The sequence below is a fragment of the Pseudorca crassidens genome, chromosome 20 (genome assembly GCF_039906515.1).
Source record: "Pseudorca crassidens isolate mPseCra1 chromosome 20, mPseCra1.hap1, whole genome shotgun sequence".
NCBI classification, from domain to species: domain Eukaryota; kingdom Metazoa; phylum Chordata; class Mammalia; order Artiodactyla; family Delphinidae; genus Pseudorca; species Pseudorca crassidens.
This window is the reverse complement of record NC_090315.1, coordinates 26,257,705-26,282,789: the sequence shown is the minus strand read 5'-3', so window position 1 is coordinate 26,282,789 and position 25,085 is coordinate 26,257,705. Positions and strand designations below refer to the sequence as shown.

General features: G+C 36.2%; 1 protein-coding gene and 1 non-coding gene across 2 annotated transcripts in view; both read left to right on the top strand.

Annotated features, from left to right (window-relative positions):
* Nucleotides 1-25,085, top strand: part of ITFG1 (integrin alpha FG-GAP repeat containing 1) — a 236,755-nt gene that overhangs the window by 176,381 nt on the left and 35,289 nt on the right. Inside the window, exon 13 of the mRNA XM_067718121.1 lies at nucleotides 3,530-3,573. Coding sequence (XP_067574222.1) covers nucleotides 3,530-3,573 — 44 coding nt within the window. The remainder of the gene's footprint in view (nucleotides 1-3,529; nucleotides 3,574-25,085) is intronic.
* On the top strand, nucleotides 9,844-9,946 carry LOC137215799 (U6 spliceosomal RNA). The gene has a single exon (XR_010939433.1). It is a non-coding gene; the product is annotated as a U6 spliceosomal RNA (small nuclear RNA).

Here is a 25,085-nt window from a genome sequence, read left to right as displayed (position 1 = left end):
TTTTTCCTACAGACATTTTTATTGGTCTTTCATTTTTTGCCTTTCTGTTAGGTATAAAATTGATCTTTTTCCTGCCTAGTGAGGTTGAGTGTCTTTCTTCCTGGTTTTTTGATTATTTGTACTTCTCTCTTCTGGATATTGCTTCTTGATATCCTTTGTTTTTATTGGATTATCATCTTCTAACCCATATCTGGAAGCTCTTTGTATATTGGCAATAGTATCTCTTTGTAATGTATATTTTTTAAAGTTCACAGCCCCTTGTCATTAGTTTTTTTTTTTAATTTTATGGTATTTTTTAAATTTTATAACAGCTTTATTGAGATATAATTTACATACCATACCATTTGCCTGTTTCAAGTATACAATTCAATAGCTTTTAGTATATTTACAGAATTGTACCAACATGACCACAATCAGTTGTAGAACGTTTTCATCACCACAGAAGAAACCCTGTACCCTTTTGTATTTTTTATTTTTTTAACTTTTTATTTTATATTGGAGTATAGTTGATTAACAATGTTGTGATAGTTTCAGGTGTACAGCAAAGTGACTCAGTTATACATGTATCTATCTATTCTTTTTCAAATTCTTTTCCCATTTAAGTTGTTACATAATATTAAGCAGAGTTCCCTGTGTTACACAGTATGTTCTTGTTGGCTATCCATTTTAAATATAGCAGTGTGTACATGTCAATCCCACACTCCCTAACTATCCCGTCCTCTCACCCTCACCACCCCCACCCCGTAACCATAAGTTATTCTCTAAGTCTGTGAGTCTGTTTCTGTTTTGTAAATAAGTTCATTTGTATCATTTCTTTTTAGATTCCTCATGTAAGCGATATCATACGATATTTCTTTCTCTGACTTAATTCACTCAGTATGACAAAAGTAAAAATAGAGCTACCAATGATCCTGAAACCCTGTACCCTTTAGCTACCACCCTCAATCCCCATCCCCAGGCAGCCACTACTTTCTGTATCCATAGATTTGTCTATCCTGAATATTTCATATAAATGGGTTCATATAATATGTGATCTTTTATGACTGACTTCTTCCACTTAGCATAATGTTTTCAAGGTCCATCTGTGTTGTAGCATCAGTACTTTATTCCTTTTAATTGTCAAATATCCCACTATATGAATATACCTGCCACATTTTGTTTATCCATCAGTTGATGGACATTTGGATGGTTTCTACTTTTTGGCTATCATGAATAATACTGTTGTGAACATTCATGTACAAGTTTTTGTGTGGACATATATTTTAATTCCTCTTGATATATACCTAAGAGTGGAATTGCTGGGTTAAATAGGAACTCTTTGTTTATCTTTTTAAGAAATTGCCAGACTGTTTTCCAAAGCAGCTGGACCATTTTACATTCCCACCAGAAATGTAGGAGGGTCCAGTTTCTCCACATCTTCACCCAAATTTGTTTTTATCTGACTCTTTGATTATACCCATCCTAATGGGTGTGAAATGGTGTCTCATTGTGGGTTTGTTTTGTTTATTTTTACAATCTTAACCATTTTTGTGTGTGTGGTTAAAAAAACATGTAACATAAAATTTACTATCTTAACCATGTTTAAGTATAGTTCAGTGATGTTAAGTATATTCACATTGTTGTGAAACAGATCTCCAGAACTTTTTCATCTTGCAGATCTGAAACTCTGTACCCATTTAACAACTGCCCTTTTTCCCTTCCCGTCAACCCCTGGTAACCACCGTTCTACTTTGTTTCTTTGAATTTGACAAGTTTAGACACCTCATGTAGGTGATATCATAGAGTATTTGTCTTTTTATTACTGGCTTGCTTAGCATAATGTCCTCAAAGTTCATCCATGTTGTAACATGTGACAGGATTTCTTCCCTTTTTAAAGTTGAATAATATTCCACTGTGAGTGTGTACCACATTTTGTTTATTCATTCATCTGCCAATGGACATTGATTTGGGTTGCTTCCACCTCTTGGATATTGTGAATTGTGTACGTCTCGTTGTGGTTTTGGTTAGCATTTCCATGATAATGATGCTGAGCATCTTTTCATGAGCTTTTTATATGTCTGCATCATCTTTGGAAAAATACCTGTTCAGGTCCTTTGCCCATTTTTTAATTGGGTTGTCTTTTTATCACTGTAGTGTAAGAGTTCTTTATATTAGTAGTGTCTTTGCCAAATGTAATTTTCATGTTATGAATCAAAGTCTAACTTTATTTTCCTCCAAGTAGCCAGTTATCCAGTACATTTATTGAATAATCCATCTTTTCCCTCCTTTAACAAGTATTTATTGAGCAAATACATTTGGCTAGGCCTGAAAAAATGATAAAAAAAACTATGCAGAGCTTACATACTGGTACAAAGACAGACTTTTGAGTAAATAATATACTGTTTAGCAAGATAATGTTTTAATGAAGGTTTAGGAAAATCATTTGGGGACAAGTGAAAAAGAAGTACCAGTGTCTGCCCAGAGTTGAGGGAAGAGGAACAAAGGAGAGGGAGAAGTAAGGTCATGGAGTGTTTGAGAATAAAAGAGTGATAACTAGGCACTATGCTGGGGTAAGGAACTTAAACATTGAAAACTGATTTGCAAGTATGAAACATTTATTTCACTGTTTCCTCAGGTTGAATTTAATATAAACGTACTATAGTAAATAAACAAGTATCTTCTTATGTGATGAAATTTGTCATGTTCATTTCTTATGCCTTTGCAGTTTATGTACCCTGCCTAAGTATAATATTTGTATTAGAATGATTATCATTTCACATTTGTAAAATATAAATCAACATAAGGAACAATTTTCCTATAGATATATTTGAACTAACCAATAATCACAATTATTATTGGTACAGTTCATGCTTACTGAACAGTATTATCAGCTGTCTTCCTTAAATTTATAACATATAGCATATTTAATAGCACATAAAGTCTGCCTTCTTATAAAGGAATTACTTCACATGAGTGTAGTTATGTTTCAAAATACATGTTAGTTATAGAAAGAATGTTCAGATATCCTAACCTTTTCTTTTTTGGTAATTATAGAATAAATATGTCATTAAATTATTTTTGTTATAGACCCATCAATTATTTTATAGTTATGTTCTCCATAAAAGTTATCAAGGGAGCCCAAACTTTTTTACCCAGAAAATTTGACTAGATAAATTGAAATAGTCTAGTTTGATATGAAGTGTTAAATGTTCTATTTTGGTTTTTTCAGTATAAATTTTAATTGGTTTGCATTTGGCAATTCTCTGTCAGATTCTAAGTCATCCTTGGAATGTAGCTAACCAGTTGGAAAATAGAACCAACAGTAGGTATGATATTATAACCATAATTAATTATATCATCTATATATTCCACAAAATGGCAGCAGCTTGACTGCTTAATAAAGGCTTTTGAAATATTGGCCTAAAGTGAACAAAAGAAATTTAATTTACTCAGATCTAAAGAAATTGAATTGGTTTTTGCTTGACCATGAATCAATAGGGCATATTAATATTATAACAGTAATAATAGGCTTTTTTTAATTTTTCCACAGTTCTTAGTGGTCTCTGTCCTAATGAATGTCCTCGTAAGATAACAGTAAGTAACCTTAACTTTCAGTTGTAAATATTTCTGTGAAAGTTCTCTGCATGATAGATACACACAAAATAGTTGTTATAGGTTAAATCAAATTGATGTTACTTTTAGAAGTGATTAAAGTATCCTTCAGTGCTCAAGTAAAGTTTACTGGGAATAAAGTACCTTTCCTAAAAACTGTCTCACCTCAAGGTTCACTTCCTTAATGAAGTCTTTTCTGATACTCTTGGAAAAATGAACACACCTCCCACTATTTCTGGGCATACTGCTGCCATTTTGGCATATATAATACCTTTTTAATTATTTATTTATTTATTAATTATTTGGCTGCATCAGGTCTTAGTTGCAGCACACCGGATCTTTCTAAAGCATGCAGGCATAGTTGCCCCATGGCATGTGGTATCTTAGTTCCCCAACCAGGGGTCGAACCCACATCCCCTACATTGGAAGGCAGATTCTTAACCACTGGACCACCAGGGAAGTCCCTTGGCATATGTAATACTTGATCACACTTTATCTGTTTATATTTAATGCCTCTCCCCAGGCTGTAATCCTTTGAGGTCAAGAACCATGCCATCATTGTATACCTCGTTCATAGCACAGGGTCAAGCATATAGTAAACAATTAATGAATTTTTTTGGTTTAATCTTAATATTGGCTAGCTGTCTAATGGAATGTTTCCATGAAATAACAGAATGTGAAAATAATTAGGCTTAGGTTTTGAAATTGCCAGTTCATGTAAATTATAATAAGAATATTACATTATATTTGAAAGCATGAGCATGTGTGTGTGTGTTTGTGTTGGTGTTGGTATATCCCAATTTGAGCCCTCATAGTAACCCTTGTTACATAAGGAATTATCCCCCATTTAAAGATGAGGAAACTTGAGGCTCAGAGAAATAAATTATCCAAAATCATAGAGCCATTAAGTAGTGGAACTAGAACACAGAACTAGGTGTTCTGATTATATTGTCATATTTTTACTACACCTTTAAAGCACTGCTTCATTATCAATGTTTTATGTATGGTTGGGAAACTTCCCATATTTAAGACATGTGGAAGCAGACCCTGACCCAGAGATTTGCGCGCAAAGATTTAATCTAGACTATTCTTGAGAGCAAGGCTTCTGGAGTAGTGAGGAAAGCAGGTCTATCAGATGTGAAGCAAGGCTGGTTTTTCTAAGATGGCCCAGATTGAAGCAAAAGGGCCATACCTTTGTATTCTGCATTAGACACTGCATGCAGGCAGTCCCCAGGAAGGGGTTATAATTTGTACAAGGCAGCTCCCTTTGGCTGAGAACAATTTTTAGGTAAGAACCTAGCTGCTGTGAGCTATCAGCAACCAACACTTGGAGCAGCTCGGGGAATATTGCCTCAGTCCTGAAGGGAAGGTCTGGACTGTGTCACCACATCCACTGTGAACTATATGAGTGCCTGGTCAAACCTGTCTGCTTTCATATCATTATAAAAATGTAGATATAATAGGGGAGAGTCTGAGGAGGAGAGATGCAGAGGGTATGTCAGAACTCTTTATACCTTTCGCTTAATTTTGCTGTGAATCTAAAAGTGCTATAAAAATAAAGCCTATTTTTTTAAATCAAGTGCAAGTCTGATTAATTGGAGGCCAAAGATTAACTTGGTTGTTCAGGTATTGTCTACCCAGTTTGTGAAATATTCAGACCCTTTGTTCCTCTCCTTTTCTCTGATTGACCATATTCCCATCATGTGGCTCTTTCATTACCTCGTCAAGCAAAGAACTTTTAAAAAGTTGAAATTGAACCCACTCATTTTACCCACAAGTTCTAGCAGAAAATTTGATAGGGAAGGCTGTTTGCTTAAGGCAGGTTTTAGTTCTAAGATCACTAATGCTCCCCTTCTCCTTATCTTAAACTAAAAGTCACTTCTATCATATGGAGAACAGAGTCATTTAGAAAGTCATGTAAGTAAAGTGCAGCATGCACATTCTTACAGTGATTACCCTAACAGTCCAGCACCTTTGGGCTTTTCTGCAGCTGATACATCTGCCTCCCATTCATCCATTTATTACTTTCTTTGAAGTTCAGATCCTGTCAAACTGCCCTTCACATCTATCATTTTCCTTTCCCACTGATGTCATAGATCACAATTTTATAACAACCTAAAAGAAACAAATCCACACTATACTCCCCCAGTTTTCCATATATCAAATGTATTCCCACTTGTAAAATTATTTCATGATAAAGTGAGGTTTCTTCATATTGTTTTGACATCAGATCCACTTGATCATAGTCTGTTATGTAAGATATGACCCAGTGTGAGACTAAGAGGAAAAATGTGCATACCATATGATATTCTTTATCACTTGAGTTAAATTATGAGTTGAATAAATGCTCTTCTGTTGCCTATATATTCCCACCTGCTACAGGCAACCTATCTGATATATGGAGAGAGGAAATAATATTCAAATCAGCAACTAATCTCACCCAAATTCCTTTATTTCCATGCTGAAAACCCCAGAGTCTTTCATTTTCATTCAACTATGGCTACTCACTCCCGTGGCCATGTGGTGAACCTTATCTACCAGAAATGTTTTACTTTTGAAATCTCAGTACCATCCATCAACTCTCAAAAACTATTTTTCCAGCCCTCTCACTCTTGTTATTATAACTATACCTATTCAACTTTAAGTCTATTTGTTTCTTGACCTGTATCAACCTGTTTTCTTTACCTCGTTATTTAGCTACCGTATATCAACCATCACTTCACTACCTTTAACTCCCATAAAGCACTCTTCTTTTTACTCTACCTGCCTGGCAAAATTACAACCCTGGGTTGTTAATCCAGCTATCTTTCTTGTTCACTCCTAGATCTAAGCTACTGGGCATTTCTAAAGAGAAATATACAGCCCTGAATATTGTCACCACCAGTGATTCATAGTCATCAACCTCAAATGAGCATTCCTAATTGTATCATAATCTTATATGGATCCCTAGACACCCTTTTCTCCCATTCATTTTCCCAGGTTACTTTCAGGATTTTCTCTGTGTCTTTGATTTTCTGCTGATTCAGTATGAAATGCATAGGTATAGATTTTTAGGTATTTTTGCTGTTTGGTGTTCTCTAAGCTTCCTGGATCTGCAGTTTGATGTCTGTCACTAATTTTGGAAAATTCTTATATTATTTCTTCAAATATTTCTTCTGATCTTTTCTCTCCTTTTCCTTTTTTTTTTTATAAATTTATTTATTTATTTTTGGCTGCATTGGGTCTTCTTTGCTGCACCTGGGCTTTCTCTAGTTGCAGCAAGTGGGGGCTACTCTTCATTGCAGTGCGCAGGCTTCTCATTATGGTGGCTTCTGTTGTTGTGGAGCATGGGCTCTAGGCACGCAGGCTTCAGTATTTCTGGCACACGGGCTCAGTAGTTGTGGCTCACGAGCCGTAGAGCACAGGCTCAGTAGTTGTGGCTCACAGGCTTAGTTGCTCTGCAGCATGTGGGATCTTCCTGCACCAGGGCTTGAACCCGTGTCCCCTGCATTGGCTGGTGGATTCTTAACCACCACACCACCAGTGAAGTCCCTTCTTCTTTTCCTTTTGGTAGTCCCACAACACATATGTTACACCTTTGTGTATGTAACCTTTGTGTAATTGTTCATGGATATTCTTTTCCAAATTTTCATTAGTTTTTCTCTTTGCAGTTCAGTTTTCGAGGTTTCTATTGATATATCTTCAAGTTTACTGATCCTTTCATCTTCTGTGTCCAGTCTACTGATGAGCACATCAAAGGCATTCTTCATTTTTATTGCGGTATTTTTTATTTCTACCATTTCCTTTTGATTCGTTCTTAGAGTTTCCATCTCTCTGCCTACATTAACAATCTTTTCTTGCATGTTCTCTGCTTTTTTCCATTAGAGCCTTTATCATATTAAATATTAAATTTCTGGTCTGATAATTCCAACATCCCTGCTGTATCTGAGTCTGGTTCTGATGCTTGCTTTGTCTATTCAAACTTTGTTTTCTGCATTTTAGCATGGCTTAAAATTTTTTTCTTGAGAGCCAGACATGATGTATTGGGTGAAAGGAACTGTGGTAGATAAGCCTTCACTATGAGGTTTTATGTTTATCTGCTAGGAGTTAGACTGTGTTACTGTTTGCAGTAGCTATGCTGTCAAGAGGCAAAATTTTCCTCTATTGTCTTTCTTTTGTCTCTTCTGTTGTCTTTGTGTCACCCTACAGACTTCCTTTTAAATGGGTCTGAGGTTTGCAGTTCTTTTAACTGTAATCTCATTATTAGACAGGAGCCCAGTTGATGTGGTGGTGAGATATAAGACTATGGTAGGAGAAGCATCCTATCATCCTGTGTCTCAGTTTTTTAGTGAGCCTGTGTGGGCTGTGACTTGAAGAAAGTGCTTCTCAGCTTGCCCTCCTCTATAGGTTAAACAGGGAGGCTAGAGGGGGCTGAAGTTAGGTATTTCCTTTCCCTCGGGTTGATTAGTTTTTGGTAAATCCCAAGTTACTTAATCTCTAGTAAAATAGGTTTCCTTAAGGGCAAGCTGTTGTGAAGGAGAACAGAGAGCTCTGGGCATATTTTTAACTGGTTACTTTCCTCTCTGTGCTAGAAGCATGAGGGTTTTTTCCCCCAATCTTCCTCTTGAGAATTTGATGGAACTCCTGGAGGGAAAACTTGCAAAAGTGTGGCTCCCCTAAGACTGCCTCGCTTTCTCCCCCAGAGTTTTGAACTCTCAAACTAGTTCACACTGATTCTTCAGTAATGTCACAATCACAGTTTAAGTGTTCCTGCCAGTACTGGCTCTAGTTTCAGTCTTCTGGTTCTGGGCTTCTGCTCCCAGTAAGCTGTGATTCTCTGTATCCACCTCTCCAGTTTTCAGGGTAGCAGTTTGCTCTATGACCTTAGTTCTCTGATGGGTCAAAGCAGAGTTGATTTTCAGTTTCTTCAGCTTTTTTTGTTGTGAGTACAGCAGTGATGACTTCCAAACTCTACGTGTCGGGCCAGAAAGAAGCTCTCCTTGCATTTTTATCAGTATTGCTTTATTTTGTTTGTTAATTTCTTACAGCTTTATTGCAGTATAATTGACATGCAATAAACTGCACATATTTAATATATTCGATTTGATGTTATGACATATATAGTGTATATGTATGTATACACTATACCTTCTTAATGGAGATATGTAGATGATAGATAATTAATGTCAAAATAATGAATATATCATATCCAAAAGTTTTTTTGTGCCCCTTGGCTATCCCTCCTTCCCACTTTCCTTGACCTCCTTCCCTATCCCACTCTTCCTCAGGCACCACTGATAGGTTCTCTGTCAGTGTAGCTTTATTTTAAAAGTTGTTTTTGTTTTCTTACTTCATGACTTTTTCAAGATATTTTCCTCTGTGACATTTATTGCTCTTTACCGTGAATTCATTTTTTAACTTTTTTTGGAAAATTTTTAAATACATATAAAAATATACACTAGTATAATAAAACTTCTTGTGCCCATGCTACCATCCAGCTTTTAACACTATCCTCATATGCCCAGTCTTATTTCACCTATGCCCCCACCTACTGCTTATCCCCCTTGCGGCCCCTCTTAGATTATTTTAAGGCAAATTCATCATATCTTATATTCTGTAAATACCTCACTGTGAGATAAGGACTTTACATATGACGCTAGCAATTCTTATTCTTCATAAGAACTATTTTATGTTCTTCCCAATTTTCCCTTACAGCCAATCCCAACTTCCAGTTCTTAGAAATTCACCTTGCCTCCTACCTCAAAGAGAAAATAAGAATGTAAAATGGGAATTTCTTCAACTATCTGCAGTAACTTTGGGGAAATTACTTAACCCTTGTTAAGTCTCTTTCTCCACATCAGTATAATGGGGAAAGTCATAGTACCCACGTAGATTAGTTTCCTATTGCTGCTAACAAAGTAACCATAAAATTAGTGGCTTAAAACAACACAGATTTATTCTTACACATTTGAGGTCAGAACACTGACTGTGCTTCATGAGCTAAAATCGAGGTGTCTGCAGGGCTCCATTCCTTCTGGAGGCTTTGGGGAGAATCCATTCCCTTGCCTTTCATGTCTTAAAGCCACCTACATTCCTTGGCTCATGGCCCCTTCCTCCATCTCCAAACCCAACAGTGCAGCATCTTCCAATCACTGACCCTAACCCATCTCTCCTTCCTCATTCACTTATAAGGACCCTTGTGATTACATTGAGCCCACACACCCTGATAATCCAAGATAATCTCCCCATCTCAAGATCCTTAATCATGGATGCTTGCTTCAGCAGCACATATACTAAAATTGGAAGGATACAGAGAAGATTAGCATGCCCCCTGTGCAAGGATGACATGTAAATTCATGAAGTGTTCCATATTTTTAAGAGAAAAAAAGATCCTTAATCACATCTGCAAAGTCCATTTTCAACATAAGGAAATACATTTAGCAGGTTCTGGGAATTAGGATGTGAACCTCTTTAGGGCATGATTTTTCTGCTTACCACACTCCCACCTTTATTAAGATTAGAAGAATTAATGTAGGTAAATCACAGTGGAGGCCTAATACACAATAAATATTCAAAAAATGTATCTGCTGTTATTTGTCAATGTTAATGTTTCTTCCCTGCCTCTATAACATCCCTTTATTAGTAAGGACAGTGACTTCCAAATATTTGAGAAATGTTGGTGTTCTGTCTGCCTTCAGAATAGGACTAGAGGTCTACTTGACTTCTTGATTTTTTCTTGTCTTATTTTCTTATCTAATACATATTAAATCTTTTTTATTACATATCACAGAATTTATGAAATCTGAATATGGAGGATATCAATATTTTCAGTGAAAGCTACCATAAACATCTGTGAATCAGAAGAATATATTCCTATTTCCTATTTTTTTCTTTAAATACTCAGATAATTTTTTGAATTTTTTATCCTCAGCGTAAGGCATATTTTGGCCTTCCTCTGTGTTAGTGGAGATTATAGCTTCTTTCCCTGTCACTTGGTGATTCTTTTTACCAAAGCCTGGTGCCTTTTCCCACTTTATAAATTATGAGTTTACAAGCAAGCAGATGAGTACTTTTCCGTTTGAACAGCAGAAGAGTTTAGAAGTAGTCCTTTAATACTCTATATACAAAAAGAGTCTGTGCACATTCCTTTTAAATACCTCCATGAGGGCAGAGATAGTATCAGTTTTGCTTGCCAGTGTATTATAGAACCTAGCACAGGACCTTGTGCTTAACAGTTTGTCAGTTGCCTTCTGTAGCACTAAAATGTAATCCGTTCATCCACACCCATCTCTTTTCCTTTTTCCCTTGACTAAAAATTAATGCACCAATTATGCTGTGGGTCCTACATACCTCTCAGGGACCTCATTCCATTGCCTATTCTATCTGGCCTGTGTATTCAACTCCACTTCCCTGTCAGTGCCTTCTCTTCAGCATTTAAGAATGCACAAATCTCTCCTATATATAAATGCATATACAAGTACCTTCCAAAACCCCACATCCCCTCTGGCCACTGCCTAATCCCTGTTTGCTCTTCCAGCCAAACTTCTTGAGTTGTGTACAGTAGGATCTCTCCAGTTTACTTCCATATCCTTAACCCGCTGTTGTAATCAAGCCTTTGGCGTCACGCCACTGAAAACTACCCTTGATTCTGCTGACCAATTTTAGGAACACTCCCTTTCCTTGGCTTCCTTTACGCTCTCCTTTCCTTGATCCCCTTTTACTTCTCTGGCCATTCTCCCAGGTTCCTTTATGGACTTTTCCTCTGGCCATCCTTTAAATGTTGCTGTGTCTCAGGGTTCCATCCTAAGTTCTCTTCTCACTCTATGTGTACTCTTGAAGTATTTCAGTCTCTCCCCTGACTTTTTCTTTTTTTTCTATTTGTAATACTGATTACTCCCAAATCTATTTACCAGCTGTCTCTCCTAAGCTTCAGACCTTTATATCTGAGTGTCTTACAGGGACCTCTAAAACTGAAATCTAGTGTGTCCCCACAAAAACCCACTCCTCTTCTCATGTTCCCTATCTCAGTTACCTTTTCCTTTCCCTCACCCCTCAAATCTACTAGATTATTATTCTCTCCCTTTAACTGTTCCTCCTCTCTATCCTGTTACTTTAGTTGAGCTATCATCATTTTTGGCCTGACTGGAGTCATCTGAGCCATCCTTCAAAAAGCAACCAGAGGGCTTCCCTGGTGGCGCAGTGGTTGAGAGTCCACCTGCTGATGCAGGGGACGTGGGTTCGTGCCCCGGTCCAGGAAGATCCCACATGCCGCGGATAGGCTGGGCCCGTGAGCCATGGCCGCTGAGCCTGCGCATCCTGAGCCTGTGCTCCGCAACAAACCACCAGCATCAGTGCATCTCCTGGGAACTTGTAAGAAATGCACACTCCTAGGCCTCACCAAGATCTACCAAATAGGAACACCTTGGTATGCAGCCAGTGAATCTATAATTTAATAATCCCTCCAGGAGATTCTGATATATGCTAAAGTCTGAAAACCACAGCACTGGACTTCTAGAAAAGGGATTACTGTAAGCTAACAACCTTGTCTTCTTACACAGCAATTATGTATACTCAGAAGTGGAATTTCATCCAAACGTACATTCTTACAAATAAATTATTCCTGTAGTTTTAGAATCCTACAGTACACTAAAGAAAATGAATGTTAACTTGATAAATGTTTCTGTTTTGATCAAAATAATTTTATTCACTCGTAGTTCAACATAATTGAAAATGAGATATCACTACCAAAAAAGACATTAATTTATTTGGCCAAAGTAAAAAGATAATAGTGCATACATATTGAGCACTTACTGTGTGCCAGGCACTGATCTAATTATTTTACACATATTTACTCAATCTTTACTTCAATCCGATGAGATAGGTACTATGATTATCCCTAATTTAAGTAGAGGGAACTGAAAGTTAAATAATTTGCCCAAGGTTATACAGAAAATAAGTGGAAGAGGAATAATTTGAACCCAGATTCTCTGACTCTAAAAACTACATTCTTAGTTTCAAAATTTGGAAAGCTAATACCTAAAATATTCTCATGACATGAAATATTTGGAATAACTCACAAGCCTTTAAATTTTTGTTTTAATCACCTCAAGCTGCCTTTACAAAATACAATCGGAATTTATTTTCTCACAGTTCTGGAAGCTGGAAGTCCAGGATCACGAGATCAGGGTGCTAGTATGGTCAGGTTCTGTTGAAGGCCCTCTTCCTGGCTTGCTTCTTCTCACTGTGTGCTCACATGGCCTGTCCTAGCTTTGTGCGCAGGGGGAGACAGAGAGAGAGAGCAAGTTCTCTGGTGTCTCTTCTTATCAGGACACTAGTGCCATCATGAGGACCCTGCCCTCATGACTCCAACCCTAACTACCTTCCACATATCATCACATTAGTGATTGGAGCTTCAACGTATTAATTTTGGGGAGGCATAAACATTCAGTCTATAAGAATTAAGAAAAGTATTTCAGAGAAGTAAGAAAGAAGTTATGTGAAATTTTCACAGATGTGTTGTCGTTATTGCTGATTGATATTCCCATAGTTTGCATTCCCGGCATATTAGCTTTTCAGGTTTTCATAAAGGAATTCAAGGTATGGGTATAAATACTTAAACTAGAGGAATTAATTGTTTCAGAAATCCCTAATCCTTTTAAATTGAAAATTCCTTAATGATACAATCACTTCCCAAATAATAAATTTATAAAAATTGAAATTCTTTGGACCACCACTAATATAACCTAGGTATGTGAAAGGTATTAAAAGATACAGCAATACTCCTAGCATCTCTACTGTATTAGAAGAGATACAAAGTAAAAGTTATCCAAGTTTTTGCACTTGCTGAAGGTATAACCCTATTTACTACATTTTGTACTAAACACTCATATGGAGGTAAATGGCACTATTTAAGGGGGAAGAAAAATCCTGAAACATGTTTAATGCTATGACATAAGGGTTAAGAAACCAAAACACACAGGCACATGTACCAGTCATATCATTTCCATTGGGAAAGGCAGAGTAGGGATTGAATTACTCATTATGTACATGATACAGAGTACCAATTCTCAAACTTCTTGTTCTGAAGACTCCAAATAGTTTTTCTTAAGCGAGTTTTGTTTATCAGTATTACTCTATTTGAAATAAAAACTGAAACAACTTTAAATGTTTTTATTAAATCATTTTAAAACAATAGACCTATTACATGTTGACCTAAAATAAAGTTATTTTTATGGAAAAATAACTATTTTCCAAAATACAAAATGAGTGAAGAGTAACATTCCTTTGTATTTTTTTCAAATCTCCTTAGTACCTGTCATTAAAAAAAAAAAAAAAGATTCTCATATCTCCTTTTGCATTGTTTATTATTCTTTTGGTTGAAATATTAAAAAAAAAATTTAGCCTTACACAGCTGTATAGTAGAAAAAGAGAATATTTCATATCCTGTTCAGATAACTGATAGTATACCAAAACTCAACAGTGACAGTTACTTAAAGGTTAGTTGTAATGTGGAATTTGAAACTATATCAGTGAACATTTCCAACTCTGTCACATTACCCATTGGTTATTTAGAAGCCTGTTGTTTAATTTCCACACATTTGTGAATTTCTCAAATTTCTTTCTGTTGTTGGTTTCTAATTTAATTCCATTGTCATCAGAAAACATACTTTGTACAATTTCAGTACTTTTACATTTATTAGGACTTGTTTTATGGTCTCGTATATGGTTCCCCTTAGAGAATGTTTCATGTGTGCTTGAGAAGATGTATTCTACTAAAGTTGGGTACAGTGTTCTATACATGTCTACTAGATCTAGTTGATTTCTAGTGCTGTTCAAGTCTTCTTTTTCCTTGTTGATCTTGTGCTTCATTGGTCTATCCATTAATGACACTGCTGTATTTTTAATAATTATAATAGTATCCAACAACCATTATTGTTGAATTACCTGTTTCACCCATCAATTCCTTATATATTTCAGGCCTGTGTTATTAGGTGTATTTATGTTTATAATTGTTATGTGTTCTTGATAGATTGATGAAACTGTCCTTTTTTATCTCTACTAACATTTTTATCTTAAAGTCTGTTTGTGTCTATTATTAGTATGGCTACTCCAGCTCTCATTTGGTTACTATTTCCATGGTATATCTTTTCCATGCTCTTACTTTCAACCTATTTGTTGTTTTTGAGTTTAAAGTATCTTTTATAGACAGCATACACTTGGATCATGTTCTTCTATCTATTCTGCTAATCTCTGCCTTTTGGTAGCACTATTTAATCCATTTACATTTAATATAATTACTAATTAGGTAGATTTATCTCTGCCATTTTGCTATTTTGTTCCTTATATGTCTTATGTCTTTTTTCTTCCTCTGTTCCACCATTACTGCTCTCTTTTGTATTATATATTTTCTAGAATTTGATTTTAATTCCCTTGTTTTTTGTACTCTATATTTGAAATTATTTTTTTAGTGTTTCCTCTCAGAATTACAGTTTCCATTGTAACTTAGAAAACAATATACTCCATATTAATACCAACTTAGTTTCAGTAGCATAAACAGACTTTGCTCCAATATGCCTCAGTTTACTCCCCCCTCCTTTGTGCTTGTATTTTCATACATGTTACATCTTCATGCATTGTGAGCCCAACAACATGGTTTTTTCATTATTACTTTATGCAGTAATGTTTTAAATTAGATAGGAGAAAAGAGCTACAAACAAACATACATTTATAGCATCTAGTAAATTTACCTATAGTTACCTTTACTGATACTTTTTATTTATTTCTGTGGATTTGAGTTCCTGTCTACTTTCAGTTCAGCCAGAAGAACTCCCTTAGTATTTCCTGTTAGTTAGGTGTGTTAATAATAAATTTTCTCAGTTTTTTTCTCACAGTGTGTTAATTTTCCCTTCATTCTTCAAGGATAATTTTGCTACCTTTTAGATTTCTTGGTTGACTGTCTTTTCCTTTCAACACTTTAAATATTCATCTTACTGTCTTCTGGACTCCTGGGTTTCTGATGAGAAATCAGCTTTAATCTTATTCAGGTTCCCTTGTACATAACAAGTTGCTTATCTCTTGTTGCATTTAAAATTCTCTCTTTGGCTTTCAGCAGTTTGAGTATGATGTACCTTGGTGTGGATCTCTTCAAGTTTATCCTACTTGGTGTTCATTGAGCTTTTAGATGTGCAGTTTCATGTATTTAATTAAATTTGGGCAGTTTCAGACATTTTCACATCACATATTCTTTCTGCCTCTCCTCCCCTCCTTTCCTCTGGGACTCCTATTATTGTTGATATTCTTGATGGTGCCCCACAGGTCTCTGAGGCACTGTTCATTTTCTTTATGTTTCTCATTTTACTTTCTGTTTCTCACACTGGATAATCTGAATTGACATATCTTCAATTTTATTGATTCCTTCTTTTGCTAATTTAAATCTATTGAGCCTCTCTAGTGAATTTTTTTATTTCAGTTATTGTACACTAGAATTAGTGTGGGATTTTTTGTGTGTATGACTTATATCTCTTTATTGATACTCTATTTTGGTGAGATATTGTTCTCATAATTTCCTTAAATTCTTTACATGATTTCCTTTACTTTCTTTGAACATATTTATAATAGCTGATTTAAAGTCTCTACCTAGTAAGTCAAACATCTGTGCTTCCTTGGGGGAAATTTCTATTGACAGCTTTTTTTTCCCTTTGTATGAAACATACTTTCCTGTTTGTGTGTCTCATAATTTTTTGTTGTTGAAAACTGGACATTATAAATAATGTGTTCACCCTGAAAATCCCCCCCTTAAGTTTGTTGTTATTGCTGCTGTTTGTCCAGTGAGTTTCCTGGATTATTACTATGAAGTCTTTATTCTTTATTGTATATAACCATGAAATCCTTATTCAGTAAGTTTTAATTGTCAGCTGTGAGTGGACACAGTTTTTCTTAAATAAAGGATTGAGAGATTAGGGCCTTCTCAGTTCTTTTGTCTGAAAACAGGTTACACACATGTGTGGACTTCTAGATTCCCAGAAATATATCAGAGGTTTTCAGAGTCCCCTTTGAACATCTCATTCACATTCCAGGAATATGTCGGAGCTTTTCAAAGTCCCCTTTGAACATCTCATTCACATTTTTCCTTTTAAGATTTGATCAACCGCTTATTAGCCCAAATTGATATCACTGTCTCAGGCAGCATCAATAAAAACAATTGCTAATGATTGTTTTTAATAAACTTCCAGTTTGATAGAGCTGTTCACACTGAGCAAGCTCTCAGTCTGGCCAAATAAAGACAAATATTGAGACTGTAGCTTTTCAGGGAACTGCCAGACAAGTCAAATAGTGATAATTCTCTGAGGATGGAACATTAGGGAGATCCGCCCCCCCCTTTGCTGCTAAGCTGTTCATTTTCAAAGCTCCCTTAGTAGCAAAGCTATTGGTCTTCAGGACTACTTCAGAGCTGGGGAGGGGTTATGGGAATAAGGCAGATTAAAAAACAATAAACACTGTTTTACTGAGATTCAGTCGTTTTTCTTAGATACTCCTTGATTCTTGCAAAAAAAAATTTAACAATTTTTGACAGTGTTCTTATTTCTTTTATGTAGACTTTTTTTGGTCCTTACTAGATCTAGAAGTGATTCTCCCCTACTCTATTACTTCAAAATCCATTGGTCTGTCTTGTACTTTAAATGATCTTTCATGTATGCATGGTTTTGTAACATCATGCATTGGCCATTTGGAAAATATTGGTTTACTGAGGTATGCATATCTTCCCAATTTTAACACGTTTCATCACATACTATTTTAAAATCACATTTGTTAATATCACTGCTGATCCCATAAGTAAAGTTTTTAGGTTTTAATGTGTCAGGCTCATGGTGGTGGATACAAGGCTTCCAAAACTCAAATTTCATTTATAAGCTCAAATTTTATCAGTAGCAACAAATACTATCAATTATCGTCCCAAAAGTGACATTCAGTTTGTCATTTTCAAGAGAATGTTGGCTAATACCCAAGTCTGAATAACCCATAGTTTAGTGCCACTGCTAATTACCAACCCTTTTACCAATGGGATTTTTGGACTCCAGGGGTCTTTGCACCACATTTTGAGAGAACCACTTTGTAGAGGAATCAAGTCTGGATTTCTGGACCTTGTCTTTTAATATCAGAATGACTGGTGCATGGTGAGAAGTTAACTTCAGCTTTAGGACTCATAACAGACACTTGCTTACCTGATGTTTTTAATTGACTATAGGACAAAAGAGAAAAGCCTATATACATCTGTAAAATAAGATACTATGAATAGGAGTATGAAATTTTCCAAATGTGAATTAGAAAAAAATATTCAAGAATATAATTGGGAAGGTTCACAAAAAACAATACTTATAGCCCGAGATACCAATCTTCCAGTACATAGACTAGACTATGGGTAATAAAATAAATTTGAGGTTATAACACTCTGATAAATATAGCCTCATAAGTATTATCTCCAAGCCTCATTGCAATGAGACAGGTTTAAAGTGTTAAAAGGCATACCCTATTACAAAGAAGCAAACCTAGGAGAGATGAAATAATTTATGTTAAGAAGTGTATACCACATTAGCAATGTTTGTTGCTAAGCATGTGAAGCAACTTACAGCTGGTGGGAGTATAAACTGGTAATACCACCTCAGTAAGAAAAAGAATAGGCACTACCTGGTACAGTTGAAGATACATATATCATATGACTTCACAGTTCTGCCTCTGGGTACATAACCCCTGATAAATGTTTGCACTTGTACATCAGGTGACATACATAAGAATGCAGTGTTTATCATGGCAAAAAAATAAATGGGAACAAGCATTGATCAACAAAAGAATGAAAAATATTTATGCTATAATCATATAGTGGAATACTTTACAGCCGTGAAAGTGAACTACAGCTACTCATCCTTAATCATGGATGAGTCTCAAATTAATGTATTTTTTAAAAAGTCACAGAAGGATACATATAGTATTATTCCATTTACATAAAAACTTAAAATAGGCATAACCAAATATATTTTAACATTTATGTATATGATAAAACTTATAAAGAAAAAAGTAATAATTGCATGAAGAAGATAGTTGAATAGAAGTTAAACTATGAAGTTAACTGTGATTTGCTTTAAAACTGCATATATATGCAGGAATCAAGATAGCAGAGTAGAACTTGGAGCTCACCTGTCCCCACAAACACATCAAAATTACATCTACCTGTGGAACAATTCCCACAGGAAACTAACTGGAAACTAGCAGAAGAACTCCTAGAAAACCAAAGCTGCAAGAAAGATCTCCGTGGAACCGGGTAGGATGGGAAAAAAAAGGCATTGGGTTGGGACCTGCACCCCTGGGAGGGATCTGTAAGGAAGAGAAGGTCCACACAGGCCGACCCTTGCCCTGAGGAGCAAGCTAGTTGAGCCACAATCTCGGCATTCCAGTCCTGGGGTCCTGCATGGAGGAGACAAACCCCCTTGCCTGCTGGGAAGTCTGCTGAGATGGACAAAAGGGCTGGAGAAGCCTAGACTCTACTCATAAGGAGTGCACATGTGCTGGCTTGCCAACTATCAGGGCAGAGAGAGCCTTGCACTGGTGGCTGCCACCTTGCTGCCCTTTCCAACTGAAAGGGGCAAACACCCCAGCCCCACTCACTCCACACCACAGCTTGGCATGAAATCTGGGAAAAGATTCAGTCTAGCTATGCAGAGACAGACTGGGGCACAGAAATATTAAAAATCATAGAAGAATACTATGAACAGTTATATGCCAACAAGTTGAACAACCTTCCAAAAAATGGACACGTTTCCAGAAACATACAGCCTGCCAAAATGAGTCAAGAAGAAACAGATAATTTGAACAGACCAATCACTGGAAGTGGAATAGATTCTGTAATTAAAAGAAAAAGAAAAAACTCCCAGCAAACAAGTCCAGGACCAGACGGCTTCACTGGGGAATTCTATCAAGTATACAAAGAACTTACACCTATCCTCCTCAAACTATTCCAAAAATTGAAGAGAAAGGAACACTCTGAAATTCATTCTATGAGGTCACCATCACCCTGATACCTAAACCAAAGACATTACAAAAAAGAAAATTACAGACCAATATCTTTAATGAATATATATGCAAAAATCGTCAACAAAATATTAGCAAACCAAATCCAACAATACAGAAAAAGGATCATACACCATTATCAAGTTTGATTCATTCCAGGGTCACAAGGATGATTCAACATACACAAATCAATCAATGTGGTCCACCACATTAATAAAAGGAAAGACAGAAACCACATATATGATCATCTCAATAGAGGCAGAAAAAGCATCTGACAAAATTGAAAATCCATTCATGATAAAAACTCTCACCAAAGTGGGAGGGAATGTATTTCAACATAATAAAAGCCATTTATCACAAACCCAGAGCCAACATAATACTCAGTGGTGAAAAGTTAAAAGCCTTCCCACTAAATTCAGGAACAAAACATGGATGCCCACTCTCACCACTTCTATTCAACATAGTATTAGAAGTCCAAGCCATAGCAATCAGACAGGAAAAAGAAATAAAAGCTATCCACATTGGAAGGGAAGAGGTAAAACTGTCACTATTTGAGAGGACATTATACTCTATGTAGAGAACCCTAGTGTCTCCACAGAAAAACTATTAGAACAAATGAATGAATTCAGCAAGTTAGCAGGATACAGGATTAATATATAGAAATCTGTTGCATTTCTTTATACTAATAATGAAATATCAGAAAGAGAAAGTTAAAAAAAAATCCCATTTAAAATTACATCAAGGGCTTCCCTGGTGGCGCAGTGGTTGGGAGTCCGCCTGCCGGTGCAGGGGATGCGGGTTTGTGCCCCGGTCCAGGAGGATCCCACATGCCGCGGAGCGGCTGGGCCCGTGAGCCATGGCCATTGAGCCTGCGCGTCCAGAGACTGTGCTCCGCAGCGGGAGAGGCCACAGCAGGGAGAGGCCCGCGTACGGCAAAAAAATAAATAAAATAAAATAAAATTACCTCAAAAAAATAAAATATTTAGGAATAAACTTAACCAAGGTGGTGAAAAATCTATATGCTGAAAACTATAGAACACTGATAAAGAAACTGAAGATGATTCAAACAAATGGATAGATATCCCATGCTCTTGGATTGGAAGAATTAATAATGTTAAGACAGCCATACTGTCCAAAGCAATCTGCAGATTTAATGTGATCCCTATCAAAACACCCATGACATTTTTCACAGAACTAGGACAAATAATCCTAAAATTTATATGGAAGCTCAAAACACCCAGAACTGCCAAAGCAATCCTGAGAAAGGACAATAAATCTGGAGGTATAACCCCCCCAGACTTCAGACCATACTACAAAGCTAAAATAATCAAAACAACCTGGTATTGGCACAAAAACAGACACACAGATTAATGGAATAGAATAGAGAGTCCAGAAATGAGCCCACCCACCTATGGTCAGTTAATCTACTACAGAGGAGGCAAGAATATACAATGGAAGCTGGAGGGACCAAAAGCTAGTACAATAGCCTTTGCCTCCCTCCTCAGCTTCTAAACTTATCAGACGCAGGTGAAGAGAGGAAGAAAGAAAACCAGAATATTCCTGGACTGCAAGAACCTGACCAATCACTGACAGCCACAAGCCTGCTGCCTCCACTGCATCCTGTCTGCATGTGATGGGTGTGCTCCTGATTTAACGCCTCTCTCTCTCCCCTCCCCCCCTTTTCTTCTTCCTCTTCCCCTTTCTCCTCCTCCTCCTCCTCCTCCCACGCCCCCTCTGCCTTCCTCCTCCTTTTCCTCTTCTTCTTCACCTCTCTCTCTCTCTCTCATTCTACAGCGTGCTGTGGGTTTGTGCTAATAAATTTGAGAATGTTCGGGTTCTGTCATCTCAGAGTGACAACCGGACAGAGGAGGAATCACAGAGAGGTTTCATATCAATTAAGACCTGTGTTGAGTATCTCTAAAGAACGGTCCAAAGTGAGCAGTTCTTAAAGACTCTTTCCTGGGGACAACAATGGGTTACGGTCCATCCTGTCTCAAGAACTCCTGATTAATAAATGAATCCAGGTCCCACCCCACCCCAGAAACTGGGTGGGCTTTTTTTTTGCTTCCTGAAGCTCCCACCAGTCCATTGGCTTCAGGGAGTGCGTGTGCTGTGGGAGGCCTCCATCCCATCTGAAGCAAGGAAAGTAATGGCCCAACACAAATTCTTCCAACAGGACTCTTTACTGAACATACACACTACCCCAGGAAGAAGTACCAGCATGGAAAACTACTTTAAGTCACAGAAGCCGAAGGAGCTAAAATTTAGCATCGCACAGTTTTCTGTGAGATGTATGTGCAGGATCAGCAAGCATGGGAAATTGGAACCAACCCCTGCAGGGATTGCCTTGGGCTACAATCCAATTGCCTTGGATTCTATAAGAAAAATCCCTTTGAGAGAGCGTCCCATTCAAAATTTATTCATATGTAGCTTAAAAGCTACCCAGGTTGTCCTATCAACTGCAGCAATTATTCACATGCAAGGGAGCCAAGAAAGCATATCCTACTTTGAAGGTCAAAGAATCCCAAAAATACAGGAAAGGTGTGTTTTGGGGGACAGTGATAATAGTGTTCAATTTGTGGGATAAGACCAAATTATAAAGTTATTTTAAAGAGCTTTTAAATGCTACACAGGTTGAACTGCCAGCATCCTGAAGAATTATAAATACAGCTTCATGTTTTTGTGAAAATGCCATATATTCATTTCAAAAAGTGCTTGGTTCCAGTTTTATTATCAGTGCCTGTCAGTACAGCACAATGTTTAAGAGTGTGGACCCTGAAACCAGACTACCTACGTTTGATTCCTAACTGCTACTTACTAGACATGGGGCCCTGTGCAAAGCCCTCATTTTTCTCATCTCGAAAATGGATAAAACAGACTGTTGAGCCAATGCATATAAAGTTGTTACTACTGTATCTGGCATACTGTAGATGTTCAATAAACTTTGGCTATTATTATGATTGTTTCTAGGAATCTAAAATTCTCAGCATATTCACTGAGATCAGGGTAATACTAAAGACAGTTCATTGAGACCTGGTAAATGCTATAAATGCACAGTGAATTCTTCACTTAAAGCTCTACCAATATTCAGTGCCTGAACACAATCCTCACTTCTCTAGCTGGGACACTGCGTTTTGATGGTATTTGATCATGACATCAGAAGAGACTAAATTCACAGAAAGACTTAGAAATTCCACTTGCTCGTAAAATAGGATAACTGAATAAAAAAAGTATAAAATTTATTTAGACTTCCACACCAGCTCTATTTTATCCTCCAAAAGGAGTGTTTTAGGGTCAATTTCACTAAAAATTAAATTTATTAAGGGAGATAATTCAAGCAGTTATGCTAATTAACAAGTGTTAGAGCCATAAGATTAGACAGTTGGCTTAACACTGTCTATGTTGTCCAGATAATTAGATGAAAACTTTCCTTTTATTTATTCCATTAGCCCAGCTAATTTATGGTAATTCCCTATAGGCTTCTTGCCTATAGATTTATTTTATGGATCTAAGAGACCTAGATTCTATATAAAAATTAAACAACTGGGGATTTCAGAAGCAACATGAAAAATATATATATGTATACAGTGGAGAAAAGACAGTCTCTTCAACAAGTGGTGTTGAGAAAGCTGAACAGCTGCATACAAATCAATTACAACACTCCTCAAACCATACACAAAAATAAACTCAAAATGGCTTAAAGACTTAAATATAAGACATGACACCATAAAACCAGAAAAGAACATAGGCAAAACATTCTTTGACATAAATCATAGCAACATTTTCTTAGATCAGTCTCTCAAAGCAAAAGAAATAAAAAGAAAAAGAAATGGAAACTAATCAAACTTAAAAGCTTTTGCACAGCAAAGGAAACCATCAACAAAATAAAAAGACAACCTATATAATGGGAGAAAATATTTGCAAATGATGTGACCAACCAGTACTTAATTTCCAAAATATACAAACAGCTCATACAGCTCAATAGCAAAAAAACAACCCAATTAAAAAATGGGCAGAAGACCTAAGTAGACATTTCTCCAAAGAAGACCTACAGGTGGCCAACAGGCTCGTGAAAAGATGCTCAACATCACTAATTATTAGAGAAATACAAATCGGAACTACAATGAGGTATCACCTCACACCAGTCAAAATGACCATCATCAAAAAGTCTACAAATAGTATATGCTGGAGAGGGTGTGGAGAAAAGGGAACCCTCCTACACTGTTGGTGGGAATGTAAATTGGTGCAGACACTGTGGAAAACAATATGGAGGGTCCTTAAAAAACTAAAAATAGAACTACCATATGATCCAGCAATTCCACTCCTGGGTATATATCTGGAAAAAATGAAAACTTTAATTCAAAAAGATACATGTACCCCAGTGTTCATAGCAGTACAATTTACAATAGCCAAAACATGTACAATAAATAACCCAATCAACAGACAACTGGCTTAAGAAGATGTGGTGTATATACATACAATGGAATATTACTCAGCAATAAGAAAGAGCGAAATATTGCCGTTTACAGTAACATGGATGGTCCTAGAGAATATTATACTTAGTGAAGTAAGTCAGAAAGAGAAAGACAAGATATCATTTCTATGTGGAATCTAAAAAATAATACAAATGAATCTATATAAAAAACAGAAACAGATTCATAGACGTAGAAAACAAACTTAAGGTTACCAGAGGAGAGAGGAAGCAGGGAATTTTATTCAATATCTTGTTTTTAATAACCTTTAAAGGAATATATGGGAAAAAATAGCTGAATTACTATGCTGTACTCCTGAAACTAACACAATATACTTCACTTTTTCAATTATACTTTAATTTTTTTAAAAACATGCATATCTAAAGAAAAATGCTTTCTTTTGCCTATCTACAAACAGCAATATAGATATAGAATTTTGGTAATTCTTTCATGGAAGTAGTATGTTGTACAAAGCATAATATTCTTCTTTCTACATAAAAGTACTTCATTAACAAGTTTGCTTTTATTTTTTGTGTGATAGTCTATTATGAAACTTATTCAATTAGTAATATCTTATGAGTAATTCCATTCTTGTAGCAACCTGTTTTCTCATGGTCATTGAAACAAATGGATTTCTAAAGTTCTTAAAATATCAATCAGATTATTGTAGAATCAATGAAATTAATTAATTTCTTGTCTGTCATCTTGAAGGAAATCATTTGTAGTGCATAATTAAACTATCTAAACTTCTTTATTAACTTTTCCCTACTTTATTGGGAAGCACAGTAGAATTTTTAATTCTGCAAAGTGTTCAAAGCATTTCTTGATCATTTTCTCATCTCTTCTTAGGATACCCATTGCAGACATTGGTTTCTTTGTACCCCATTTAATTAACTTTGATTTCTAAAGGGAATAAATCATTGTATCAAGGTGTGAGGAATGTTCCAGAAATAGGGAACAATACACAAGTTGGAGATAAAC